At 44.3% G+C, this 14,254-nt stretch overlaps 1 protein-coding gene across 1 annotated transcript in view; it reads right to left on the bottom strand.

The window, feature by feature from the left end:
- Positions 1-14,254, bottom strand: part of ELAPOR2 (endosome-lysosome associated apoptosis and autophagy regulator family member 2) — a 93,295-nt gene that overhangs the window by 8,721 nt on the left and 70,320 nt on the right. The window contains exons 10-20 of the mRNA XM_083464011.1: positions 13,608-13,736; positions 12,513-12,603; positions 11,777-11,879; positions 11,022-11,159; positions 9,865-10,128; positions 9,081-9,254; positions 5,835-6,024; positions 4,714-4,810; positions 3,933-4,034; positions 2,480-2,606; positions 986-1,164 (exon numbers count right to left, since the gene is read on the bottom strand). Coding sequence (XP_083320137.1) covers positions 986-1,164; positions 2,480-2,606; positions 3,933-4,034; positions 4,714-4,810; positions 5,835-6,024; positions 9,081-9,254; positions 9,865-10,128; positions 11,022-11,159; positions 11,777-11,879; positions 12,513-12,603; positions 13,608-13,736 — 1,594 coding nt within the window. The remainder of the gene's footprint in view (positions 1-985; positions 1,165-2,479; positions 2,607-3,932; positions 4,035-4,713; positions 4,811-5,834; positions 6,025-9,080; positions 9,255-9,864; positions 10,129-11,021; positions 11,160-11,776; positions 11,880-12,512; positions 12,604-13,607; positions 13,737-14,254) is intronic.

Consider the following 14,254-nt stretch of genomic DNA (forward strand, 5'->3'; position numbering starts at 1 on the left):
GCCATAGCTTTTGCCTGGCACATGAAGATGTATAACGAAGGCGCCAGGCGAGCCTCCCTGTGGGGAGCATTCCACAAATGGGAAGCCACCACAGAAAAGGCCTGTTCTCGGGTTGCCACCCTCCGGACCTCCCATGGAGAGTCACACAAAGAAGGGCCTCAGAAGACAATCGTAGGGTCAGGGTTAGTTCGGATGGCGAGAGCTGGTCCTTGAGGTACTGGGATCCTGAACTGCATAAGACTTTATAGGTCAAGACCAGCACTCTGAAATGGGCCTGGAAACTAATTGGCAACCCATGCAGATGGGCCAAGATTGGCGTTGTATACTCAAGCGGTCTTGCCTCCGTGAATACCCTGGCCACTGAACTCAGTGGAAGCTGATGTTTCCAAGTCATCTTCAGAGACAGCCCCACATATAACACATTACGGTAATCTAACCTAGAGGTTACCAGATTATAAAGGACAGAAGTTAGGTTATCCCTGTATAGACAGGGGCACAGCTGGACTACCAGCCAAAACTGATGGAAGGCACTCCATGCCACCGAGCTCCATAGTATGAAATGGCCTCTGCTATAACCCCAGTAGAACTGGCGCCCCTGGTGGAAGCCCCAAATTTCCTCTGTTGGTGTGGCCATGAAGGCCTGATCTCGCCGCCACCCTACAGGTGTGCTGCAGTGCCACCCATGTGAGGGGAGCAGCTCCGTGCAGGGGCAAACATTGCTAATCTTTCATAATATGGTGCCCCGTGCAATGCCAAAATATTCTCAATTTTGCATAGCAGCTTCTACAAGAAAGCAGTCAATAAAACTAAAAGAAGAAACTCAGATAGTACAGAGAGATGGGTATTTGCTCCTGTGAGAGTATATCCAAAACCATCAGGTAGCACATGGTTAAGCAACAGATGGTGGGCCAAGTATACTGTCCACTGACAAAGCTTCTGGTCAGTTAGGTATCACGTATAATCTTATGGAACACAAAATACTTACTTTTGATTTTTCTTCCAGAAATAGCAGGTTAAGGCAATCAGCAGGACACCTGTGAAAGCACCAACACCTGCCCCAACCTTTAGCCAGAACTCCACTGTTTCACAAATGATTGTCTTTTTTTCAGGCAGGGAAACCCCTTTTGTACAAAGCTTTGGTTCATTCCATACATATAAGGTTTCCTAAGGAATGAATGAATGAATGAATCATTTTTAAGCCTGAAATCTTACACACGATTACTAAGGAGTAAATCCCACTGAACTCACTTGGACTTACTTAAGAATAGATATGAATAGGATTGCACACAAAGTCAGTAACTTCCAAATTGCATGGGAGGAGATTACATGAGGGCCTCCTGGTGGTTCCCTCATTGCGAGAGGGAACCAAGTAAAGGGCCTTTTCGGTAGGCGTACCTGCCCTGTGGAACACCCTCCCAGCAGATGCCAAACAGATAAACAACCGTGATTTTTAAGAAATCAGAAGGCAGCCCTGTTCAGGGAAGTTTTCAGTGTGTGTTGCTGTATGGTGCTTTTACTATTTTTTTGCTGGGAGCTGCCTAGAGTGGCCGGGGCAACCCCGTCAGATGGTCAGCATATAAAAAACTACTTCTTCTTCTTCTTCTTCTTCTTCTTATTATTATTATTATTATTAAATTATAAAACTGTTAAAGGCTCCCACTGTGGATAATTGGTTCACCTTTAGTGCAGGGATCAACTGACTGAAGCCTTGCATGGTCTATTTTTAAAAAATTAACTAGCATCCCAATGGTCTACTGATTTCCATTAAATTTGCAAAGGATGGTTGCATACTCATTCAACTCTTAAGTGTTCCTGAACAGTATATAAGAAGTACCTTACTGAAATTTAAGAAGCACCTTGCTAGGGAGGTCGGCTCAGCCCAGTATTCTCGGCAATAATTCCAGCAACCAGCAGGCAATAGGAATTTATTTATATGCATATTATTTAATGGGACATTATCCCTTTTCTGTCCCATGAAACCATATTCCAAGTAGCTAATACCCTAACCCTTTCCTGTGGATTCAGGGCATCTTATAGCATTTATCTCTATCCCCAAAGGCTTTAAAATCTATGCAGTGCTTTTTATATATAAAAGAAACAGAAAGTGCCACCCTTTTAACATTTGGAGGAGGGGAGGTACCTGTACTGCGTATCCTTGAGTACCCCCAGGGAAAAAGCACTGACTCTATGTAAGTTGACCAGAGGTCAGCTGATGGCCTACAGACCACTTCTTGCCTTGCACTCCTCCTTTGGTATTCACGCCGTGTTTTGCATAAGGCCTAAGATTAATAGTGTTTCATAAAGTGCCTTATGTTTCAGCTGATTCCTGAGGAGGAGAATCCTGTTCTAAAATCATGTCATGCCCTCTATAGAAGTTTGCAGGTGGAGTGTTTCTAATGCCCTCCCCCCCCCCTTGGGATTGCAGTTGGAAACTCCAGCCTTCTCAGCCCCCTGCCTTGATGTGCAACCTGTTTATTACCTGATGCCCCTTTTTACAAGCCCCTTCGATCTCATGATAGTCCTGCTCTGTGCACAAGGGGCAGGCTTCTGCACTTTCCCACAAGAAGTGGAATGTACACCCATCACAGGTACCAGCAGGGCAAGAACTAGAAGAAGAGAAATGCTCGTGTTATAAACGGAAATGAAGAAAGCTTTGGGGGGTTAGTTGAGTTCATTCTCACATAACAATTTCCAGAAATGCAATAACAGTGCAATAGTGGTGAATCTATATCAGAGCACCCACACACCATCCAGCTTTCTTTGCTGTTCTGTGATGCTTCTTCAATGCTACAACATTCTGGCCACCTAGAGTGGTACTGTCACAAAAGTCTGTGATAGCTCAGTGGGCTAAACATGAGACTCTTAATCTCAGGGTTGTGGGTTCAAGTCCCATGCTGGATGCAAGATTCATGCATAGCGGGGAGCTGGAATAGATGACCCTTGTGCTCCCTTCTTACTCTGCAGTTCTATGATTTTATGAAATGGGACCCAAAAATGTGGAACATTTGTGAGATAAAAAGTTACAGCATTTCAGCAGGAAGCATGCAGTGACTGAAAACAAGGCCATATGTCCAACCCTAAAACTTCTGCAGGGGCAAATAGCACTGAAGCAGGGATTATGGAGACCATCATGAGCACAAATCATGATGAGTGCACATTAAAAAGGATGGCTGGAGGGGCCCTGTGTTCTGGGAGTACAAAACAAAATATCTGTTGTCATGCCACTGCTAGGTAGATACAGCTCTGACCACATGCAGATCCCCGCACAAGGAAGCTTCACCACAGCAGAATGATAGGACACCATTTTGAGGCTAAATCTGTCATAAATGACAGGGCTAATTGATACTTGCATATACGGCTCTTTAGAGTTCATCACTCACCTACAGAATACTCAGCCTGAAGCTGAATGGGTGAATTGTCCAATATCTGAATTGATGAACTGCGGATATGAAAATTCTGCCGGCTTTGATCTGTGTCTAAGAAATGCAAGTCCCCACCTAATGTTGTGGTTACCGGAGCAACTCTAACTGAAATAAGCAATGGTGCACGTGTGTGAAACTCTTCACAAAACAGAGGACACATAATTCATTTAGTCCTGTGAGCCTGCTATTCCCCTTGCAGACACTGAAACAAGACTTGGCTGATGGTGCTCAAGAATAAGGGGGCAAGTCCTAACTTTTTGCAGGTGGTTTTCGCTGCCTTGGTGGCCCTTAGATCAGGGCCTTCAATCATCCTGTAACACAGCAGGGTCCTGTTCTCTGCATTTCCTGTGGTCTGACCCCAGATCTGTGACAAGAAAGAGTTTTGCCATTCCATTACAGTTTGCAACTAGTTGTGCTGGAGGACCAGTTTGGAAGAGGAATGGCCAGAGATGGGTACAAGCCCCCATTGTCATGAGCTCTCCTATCCCTGGTGTCATCACTAACAAATACCTGGGAACTGAAATTTCTCCCTGGTCAGATTTTGTTGGGTTACATCTCAGTATCACGACAGAAGCTCGTCCATTTTCACAAGTGGCTGTAACTCTTGAAGACCTAAACAGAAATGAAAACAATTTGTTTGTTATTTTCGGCTTCTGCTTTCCAAGAGCACCTCCTATACGTGGTGTGGCACCCATGGTGGTGTGGCACCCAGCGCGGTGTTGCATGTCTGGGGGGGTGTCCGTGATGGTTCGCCCCTGCCCGATGGTGCTGGGGCAGTGCGCTCCCCCCCCCATTCCTCCGCCAGTGCATATGTTAGCATTTAATGAACGAGCCTAGATATCTATGAGGAGTTCAGTAGTTTTTGCTTCTGGTCTAGCACAGCTTGTTGTGTCATCTGAACCCAGCAAATAACAGTTTGTTAACCACAGCTAAGTTCACCATGGTTAGTGATAAGCCAACTTCAAGCAATAGTTTGTGAAACCAGCTCCCCTCCCCCCCCCCCGCCCCCGGTAAGTTTAACCACAGTTTGGAGTGCAGACATAAAACTAAACTGTGGCTAATCTAAAGCAGAATCTTCCCTTCTCCTGGTGACTGTGGCTTGTCTGCAGCTAAGAGAGAGAGAGACTTGTTGAGTAAAATGTAGTAACAGCTGGAATGGATATAATAAATTGTTGGTGTCCCCTGGTTCTATAGCGTTGGCCTCTTATAATTGTGTGGATTTCCTCTGAATTTTAACATTCCAGCAAAGAGTAAAGCTTAATGCACCTGTAGGGTTGATGCTTCTACTTACTTGTAATAGAAATACACATCAGGTATTGTCTTTTCAGAATGCTCAAATATTTCCGGCTTAACATTAATATTTCCCAGAGTTGTTTCAATGGTGGCTCCTGCAAATAAAAATAAAAATAAATCATCTCAATATCCTGAAGGAATAAATGTTGACACTGAGAAAGAAAGTTCTCTCATATTTTATATATAGTATATACACACACGTTTATATATACAGTGGTACCTCAGGTTACATACGCTTCAGGTTACAGACTCCGCTAACCCAGAAATAGTACCTTGGGATAAGAACTTTGCTTCAGGATGAGAACAGACATCGTGCTCCAGCAGCGCAGCGGCAGCAGGAGGCCCCATTAGCTAAAGTGGTGCTTCAGGTTAAGAACAGCTTCAGGTTAAGAACGGACCTCCGGAACGAATTAAGTACTTAACCCGAGGTACTACTGTACATACAGTGAAGTGCCAGCATTTGAGAAAAATGCAACAGTTCCCAAATTTAGCAAGGGCGGGGGGGGGGGCTGGCAAGATCATGCATGGGCTTCCTCCTGAGGCCAGCCTGGTGATGGGCAGCCATGAGCCCCTCAGCAGAAATCATCACCCAGGCAAAAGGCACTGCCAGGCACTGCCAGGCACAGAGGGAGGTTGCCATGGTAACACGGGGTGTGATGTCAATGCAGGAAAAGAGGGTGTCCTTTTACACAGTTTTTTGGCAAGGCATTCTGGGAACGAGGAGGAGGAAGCAGGCTGGCTGAAGGCAGGCTGGGACAGAGGCACAGGGGTGCCTTGGAAACCACCCACCCCTCCACCCAAGATCCAGCGTAAGTAGGTGTGAGTGAAGCCTATTTCTTAATGACCCTCGTCTCTGCTGTGCCTTGATTGCCCAGTGGAAACACCAGCCTGGTGCAACCGCTTGGCAGAGAGTGGGGTGGGGTCCCCCAGTGTGTCCCACGTGTCATACAGGTGCCATCCTTGGGGGAGACACACAAGCAGATCCCAGCCAATCCCCAAGTGGCAACTTTGCAGGCTGGGTGTCGTTGCTGGATTAGGCCATGTAACCTCCTCCTCTCCTCCCGTGGCTTTAGAGCTGTTCAGCCTTGATCAGAACAAGCAGAAGATTAAAGCGCTTACCGAGAAACACGTCTGCAAGGCTGCTGGAGTGAAGTGCCAAAGCAGTTCGGAATCCCTTGCTGTCAGGTGGGATGATGGTAGACTGGCAGACAAAGGCCCGTACAATGTCGGAATAATCTTCTGAGTCAGCAACCATATCCTTTAGCTTGATATCTGTGATATTGTCTGCACAAATTGCTGTCATTTCTCCCTGTAGACATTAAATGAACAGGGAGATAATTTTCTTGTTTTCATGCTGGATTTCCTACCCTCTTGCAAATCAGAGGTCAGGCACTCCTTTCTGCAGCTGAAAACCAATTTGCCACCAAATTATAAAAACAATCACAAAACTTGAGCTGCGCCATCATGGAAGAACCCAGGCAATTCCTTTAAAGACCATCAAGTAGTTACCCCCTTTAGAAAATATATAATTAGAACTGATCTTGAGAAATAGCTGTTGCTTCTTTTTTAAGGTATCCATCAATGAACTATGTTGCTGTCTTGCAGGGCATTTGAATTGCTAGCTAAACGCAGTTTGGCCTTTAGATAATGATACGCCAGCTCACTAAAACTTTAAAGTGAGAATTTGGTGAACAGAAGGGGTACCTTTCATGGAAGGCATCAGCAAAATGGCTGGCATATTTCACCATGTAGTGTCTGACTGTGTTATTGCACCCTAATTATAGACCTCTTTAGTTTTCCCAATAAATCAATGTGGAAATTTTTATTCATATTATTCAAATATAACAAACCTTCATACAATTAGCAGACACCCAGCATTTCACAGTAGCAGTAACAAAAAGTAACGCATCTTAAATAGGGTAGCACAGAATATTCTCCAGGTTAAAGTTTCAGGATGCAAATATTTGGGCGGGGGGGGGATTAATTCCTCCCAAAACATTTTGTGCAGACATTAATCTTTTAATTCTTATCTTATTCTTTGGTTCCTGCTCCCTCAGTTTTGGTTGCCTTTTTGTCATTGTATACATGCCTGCTCTTATGGGATCACATCCTGAATGGGTTGACATGAAGGTGCTCCACAGCCAACCAGATTTGGTTATGTGATGATGCCATTGAAGGGAAACGGGGACATCTAAGAGTGCAAGAGAGGCCCCCAAGGCCAGTTGCATGGGTGAGCCCAACAAATCCATAACCATGTCCATGCTACGTAGCAAAGCATACCACCAGGAGGGAGAGTAACTCAGGCAACGTAAATGTTCCTTTCTCAAGGAGTGGAAAAGAGGCACCTTTAACACTGCCAGTAATCTTTGCAAAGAAATGAGCAGTTTTGTCTTAGCCCTAAATTAATTAACTATGAGCATATGGTGTGGGCAGTAAGAGTATGTCCACATTAGCTACCCAGTGTGCACCCTTCCCCTCCCCCATGCACCGTGCAATGCTTGCCCCGGCTTCCTCATGAGCAAAGTCCTCCCATCTGCTCCTGCAGCGCTTTCAAGTAATATGATGAGCATCCCCTCAATGCCTTCATCCAAGTCATTTGTAAAGACGTTGAACAACAACAGGCCCAGGTCAGAACCCTGCAGCTCCCCATTTTCTCGCATGACAAGGAACCATTAATGAGTACTTTGTGGATTTGGTTAGTCAACCAGCTGCAAATCTACCTAACAGTTACCTCATTCAACCCACACTTTACCAGCTTCCTCGAGAGAATAGCATAGGGGGCTTTGTCAAAAGCCTTACTGAAATCAAGATATACTACATCCACAGCATTTCCCTGATCCACCAAGTTTGTAATTCCATCAAAAAAAAGAAGACAGATTGGTATGGCATGCCTTATTTTTGAGAAACCCATACTGCGTCTTAGTAATCACAGCATCCTTTTCTAAGTGCTCACAGACCGACTGTTGAATAAAATGTTATAGGACCTTTCCTGGTATCTGCATCAATCTCACTGGTTGATAGTTACCTGGGTCTTCTTTCTTCCCCTTTCTAAAAATGGAGACAATATTTGCCTGCCTCCAGTCCACAGAGACTTCACCTGTTCTTCACCTCTTCACCTGTTAGAAGAGTGACTAGTGGGGTGCCACAGGGTTCTGTCTTATTCAACATCTTTATCAACGACTTGGATGATGGACTCAAGGGCATCCTGATCAAATTTGCAGATGACACCAAACTGGGAGGGGTGGCTAACACCCCAGAGGACAGGATCACACTTTAAAACGACCTTGACAGATTAGAGAACTGGGCCAAAACAAACAAGATGAACTTTAACAGGGAGAAATGTAAAGTATTGCACTTGGGCAAAAAAAATGAGAGGCACAAATACAAGATGGGTGACACCTGGCTTGAGAGCAGTACATGTGAAAAGGATCTAGGAGTCTTGGTTGACCACAAACTTGACATGAGCCAACAGTGTGACGCGGCAGCTAAAAAAGCATCTTCTTCTTCAGACTTGTGCTCTGACCTGGATAGAAGGATCAATGCCATCACCATACCCCTTCCAGCTCGGTTAAACCCCCTCATCTGACGTGGCGCATGAGCAACCAGAGGCTTCTCCTGCCCAGCATCTCCAGCTGCTCCTGTTGCTTTAAGCCCCCCTAGTCCTTGGAGACAGAGGAGAGTCTAACAGCCAGAATCCCTCTGGGACCACCTCTTCCACCTCTCTGCTCTTCCCCCACCTCCTCTCCTTCTTCCTCTTGATTACCTGGACTCTTCCTCTTCTTCCACCCCCAATTCCTGCCCCACAAATTGCTGGAATTGGGGAGGAAGGGGTGTTCCTTGTTGTTAGACAGAAACAGCGTCATTTGGGGGGAGGATCAGTAATGTGATCTCCACCGTGAGAGTAAGCAGCAGACTTCTCTCAATGTACTCTTTCTCAAGGTGTGTGAATTAGAAAAAGAATCCCCCAAACGAAATGGGTTGTTGTTGTGGTATCAGTTTCAGTAGAGTATTTTTAAATACATATAAATATATTCTTCTACTAGTTTAGCAAGAAGTACATATTATGTAGGAACTTTGTTCATGAATATATTAATTTATTATTATTTCAAAAGAGTACTTTAAATAAATAAATATAAATGCATTGTTAAAAATTCATCGCAAATTCAGGAGAGAAGGGGTGCAAAAGACCCCAGGAGGGGTGGGAGTGGCATTTCACAATTTATCAAGGCATGAGTACTGGCACCTCATGTTTTCCAGGAAAGGGACTGGCACTGGTCCATGGAAGGCTAGGAGATGCCCTGGTTTGATGGCCTCCTCTTTTCACATGTGGGATGGAGTGCTAGCCTTAGAAAGGCAGGTGCTTACTTGGTTCCCACACAGGCTGATGTTGAAGAAGTGGAAGAATTTTGTTCCTTTCGCAGTAAAGCTTGGTCCGTTCATTAATGAGCCTCCTTTGCTCAGGTTGCTGAAGTCGTAAGTCCGGCTCTGGTTGTTCTTGGCATATGAGAACAAGCAGTCACTGAAGCAGGCGGAATGGTCCTTAAGAAAGGAAAGCAAAATGAAAGGGAAGGCAAGTTTCAGATAATCAAGTTGTAAACTCTGCACCAGAAGAAGCAAAGCCACACAAATGGTCATTAGGATGTCATCAATCAAAAGCGCCCAGGAGGCAGGTCCACTGCATTTGCTATGGGGGGGGCCAATGTTACCTTTAAAACTCTGGAGTTTCCTGAAATTAATATACTTCTCTATGTACCTTTTAAAATAAACTGTGCTCAACAAACCTGAGCATCTGGGGAAACACTGAATCCCGTGGGGGAGGAGGCTGCTCAAATATCTTCCCTACTGTAAAAGTACAACAAAGTTAAACAATGACAAATTTCATATAAGACTTAGATGGCTTAGAGTGTAGACCTTTCAATAGCCATTCCCTTGAGAGCTAAATGCAAACTCCAAATTCAGAGCCAGAGAACTCTGATTACCAGATGATGGGACATGCCACCTGAGTTAACTATCTCACTTTTGCTCCACTTGTGAGCTTGTTGACCACTGCTTTAAAAAGTACTGAACAAGATGGACCATTGACTTGATTCAGGTTATTCTTATTTTTGTCTGTTTTTAAACATCAAAACTACTGATGGCACCTGTCTACCTTGGTGCTTTGGCTGCCAGGCCCACAAGGGATACATGGTTCTTGGCTGTACATTTGATGAATTGACAGGTAGGTTTGAGGAGGACACTCCTTGCATTGGTTGGTTTCCTTGTCTATGTAGTGACCAGCAGGGCAGGGAATGCAGGAGGAGCCAGACTGTTCAGAACCAACGGCACAGGCACGGCACGATGAGGCAACACCATCGACTGCATTGGTCACAGTAATCGAGTAGATCTTGGCCACATCATTGATGAGCTTCCTGGTCTGGAAAGAGCAATAGGCAAAAATAACTCATACTGAGGGGACACACTACCATTTCCTCAAATACACCGCCTTTATTCTCTCACTGCTGATGCTAACCTTGCAAAACATATGAAGCTTTAATAGCAAGACAGCAACGGAAAGCAAGGTGACTCAAGGAGCTCCTGGCAAGAGAGTTGGGCAGTTGAGTTAATCCAGGGGTGTTGACCTGGAGCATGGCCTACCACACTGTTGTAAGCCCCCTGAGCCGTACAGAACACCTTTGGGGTTCCCCATAAATCAGTAAATCATTTTCAGGGATCACTAACAGGCTAGGAAGTGCATTTCTCAGCTGGATGATGAGCTGACCTCCCTGCTGCTGCTGCTGCTGCTGCTGCTGCTGCTGCTGCTGCTGATCTCCTTCTGCAATCTCATTTAAACTGGCAGCCCAGCACAATTTGCTGATCTTTGAAGTCAAAGAGGGACAGGAGGCTTTTATTTTATTTCTTAGTTCTATTTATATTCAGTCCTTCCTCCAAGGAGTCCATACATTCTCCTTCCTTCTCTTTCGACACCCAATTCATGCTCACAACAACCCTGACAGATAGGTTAGGATGGCAGAGAATGATTTGCTCAAGATCATCTAGAAATCTTCACCATCCTGACTTCAGATACTTCTGTAAAGTCTTGACCTGTAGAAATGGGTCTGTGGATAACAGGGACATGTGGGTTGGCAGAGCGTAGGACTGGAGCCCGAAGTTGGGGCACAATACCCATTGCACCCAAACTTCCCCTGGTGGCTTAGAATGTGGCAAGCCTCCCAAAACTGCCTAAAAAAAGTTTTGTTCCACAGCATTAGTGTTTTCTGAAACCTAATGAAATATGTTCATTTCCACTAAGATGCCTGTGCTACTTACATCTTGGCCTTGATTTGTTCTCTGGAAAGCCCATGTGAATGTAAAAGAAGCGTTTTTGGAGATGATGTGAGCATACGACTGCTTCTCCTTAGTTCCACTCCATGATTCCACTACATTTGTGTTCTTTTTATTGATGTCCTAGAAGCAAATGACATAAAGTAAACGTACAGTGTCAATTAGCAGAACTTGGGCTATTTACTAAAGCAGACATGCCAACTTTCATCATTGTAGGTGTTTGTGCTACTGCTTTGGCCACAAGGAAGAGATCTTATACCAGATTCTCTCTTGTCAGGAACTTTTCACTCAGTTGCCTTCATCTTCTTTTCCTACATTATTCCACATACCTACTAGTAGCAATCTAGAATCGTGGTAACATGACCCCATTGTGCTTGATTAAACTGCCCTATAAGTCATTAGCCCTTGGAAATGGTGTGGAAAAAACAGGAAAGATATTTCCCATCCTTGGTATATGCCCAGGAACAAAAACCTCTGGAATTACTGGGCTCAGGGCTGTTTATGGTGTTTTCTAGTTTCATATGTTGTGATGAATTTGCTTAATTTATATGTCATCATAATTTAATGTTTGAACAGGATAGAGATAAAGTGTATAACAATGTGAATATCTCATTAAAAAATTAAAAAATAATAATTTATATGTTATCGTGACCCACCTCGTAAAAAAGGTGGCTATAAATCTATTCAGCAAATCTAAATAAATAAAGGCAAGTCAAAATGTTGAGCACGTTCTTGCTTACCACCATGAAATACAGCACACAATCTGCCGAACAGACAGTTTCAAACACGAACGCAATCCGTCCAAGTTCTGACCCCGTCGCCCCTGCTATGGAAGTCGGAGGCCTGTTCAACACAGAAGAAATGCCACAATTACAAGGTCCTTCCAGAGGTCCCTGCCAGAGTGAAACACCCAAATGAAGGCGCAAGCCAGTTTCTCACACAAAAGTGCTGAAGAATAGCTCCTGTCCATTTTGCCTCACCTTGCAGGTTCTGTAAATGCTGGAAACAGACTTTCGTTTTAAAAATGAAAGCTGGGGATGTGGGGACTATAGATCATCCAAGTGCAGGTGTGGGGCAGGGTATGCTCCCATGTCTTCCCTGCAGATACCCATGTGGATGTGGTACAAAGTTGAGAGTGGGCTTAAATGCTCCCCGACTTAAAATGTCAATGAAAGCAACGTGTAGAAGATGACTCATTGGATCATGTTCCCTGGATGCCCTCAGAGGTCTCACATTCAAGTAAATGGGTGTGTACTAATGAACTAATGAGTTGTGTGTCCACCCTGTCCCATCGACACACGTCTCCAGCAGAAACTGTGCTTGTCTTCACAGATCTGCTCCACGTGGCGTTTAGGACCTCAGTCCCCATTTATAACTATATTCCTCATGTTGTCTAAGCACAAACCATTTGAGATAGAATATAACATAAGAAAGGGGAAAGGTGAGGAATAGCATAGAAATTTAATGATTCCTTACTTAAATCCTGGTACGTGAAGATTCACAATGAGATAATCGTTATCCGTCCCTCCTGCCCCACTTCGGATGTGGTCACCAGCTACTTCCCAGCCTGAACAAGAAAAAACCCCACGTAAATATAATATTGCACGTTGGTTTATTAAAAAGGATACAAAAATCACAGCGGGGAGGGGGAATATCCAGATGCATCAACTGGTTAAACACAGATGCAATATATTTAGGCCAATTCAGTGCAATTAGATGCAACAAAGCTGGCTCAAGTCTAAGGGAATCTATGTAACTTATTGTTTTATTCCAGCCTAAGGTACGTGTTTAAAATCAAAGAAAAGAAATCTGTGCCACAGTGGGAAAATGACTCAGGTATCCATAATTTCAAACAAACCATCTAACCAGTGGGCAAACGTTCCTTTCTGTAATTTTATGGGATAAACCCACATCATTTCAACAAAACCTTAATTACAATATCTGAAAGAAAGAAGTAATCTTGCCTGTTGTTGATCTTTCTCAGAGCCAATATAAGCAAAATCCTCTTTGGACTCTCCTGCAGTGTTTCAGTGCCCCTGCCCCATTAAAAAAACTCTATTTATGCAGAAAACTAGCAAGTCAGGGAAGAGGCTATACTGGAATGCTGTCCCTTGATATGCTACCTTTCCGTGGATACAGAGTTTTTATGGAGGAGTCATTATTCTTGTGACAGTCCACAAACACACTTGCAACCCTGATGCAACCCTGCCTGGTTGGTGCCATGCCTTATTTTCTGAATGTATACCTCTTTTCCATAGTTCCTACTGGAGCTTGTGGACCCTCCTTCAGTGACAAATATAAACTGAACCAACAAATAAAAGTACTAATTTACAAATGCTGCTGATGAGCATGGGGGGAAAAACAACAATAATGATATTTAGCTTTTATCCAGAGATTTTCCAAAGAGCCCAACATATCTCACCTCATCAACTTTTACCACAGCCTTTTAAAGGTTGATCAGTATGACTATCTGTTTTTAGAAATGCCACAGGCCATTCCCTTAACCCTCACATCAGCTCTTAAGAACATCCAAAGGAACAATAAGCTAGTGATGAAGGCAGACACGCTCACCATTCATCCCATCACATTTTGAATTTCCAACATTGAAGCAAGAAGTCCTCATGTTGAAAGGGAGCACGTTCCACCATTTGTATTCCAGGCCCAGAGCAGGTTCTGTACCAGCAGGGCAGGCCTCACAATCTACAAAAAGAAATGAGACAGGATGAGCATACATGCAGAAAATCAGCCAGTTTCACAATGAAACATTTTATTAGATGTGTTACGAATCAGGTAGAACTAGCCATTCTTGGGTGGTTCTCCATGCTGGACTGTGGGGATCAGGGCAGAGTCCACCTCAGGATGATGACTCCACATAAGAAACGTTGCTATGGGGAGGAGGCATCCTAACTGAGAAGGCATCATGACTGGAGGAAAGTTAAAACCAAGCAGACACATTGGGGAGGACTAAGTGGCGCTGGAAGGACATTGAAGAAGCATCCTATTACAGCTGGGGCAGAGTGATAAAAGTGAACACACCCACAAAAGCCGTTCTACAATAAAAAGAAAGAAAGGAGGCTGTGTGTGGACAAGTTGCCTGGTGTTGGAGGAAGTCAGCCAAGGCAGAAGGCAGAGAAGAGTTTAGTTTTTTGTAATAAAGCTGAAAGAGGCAACACGGCTTTTGGTGTTTGAGCCTTCTTTTCGTGGCGTCTGGTGAAATG

Source organism: Podarcis liolepis (genome assembly GCF_965112155.1).
Source record: "Podarcis liolepis genome assembly, chromosome: 10".
NCBI classification, from domain to species: domain Eukaryota; kingdom Metazoa; phylum Chordata; class Lepidosauria; order Squamata; family Lacertidae; genus Podarcis; species Podarcis liolepis.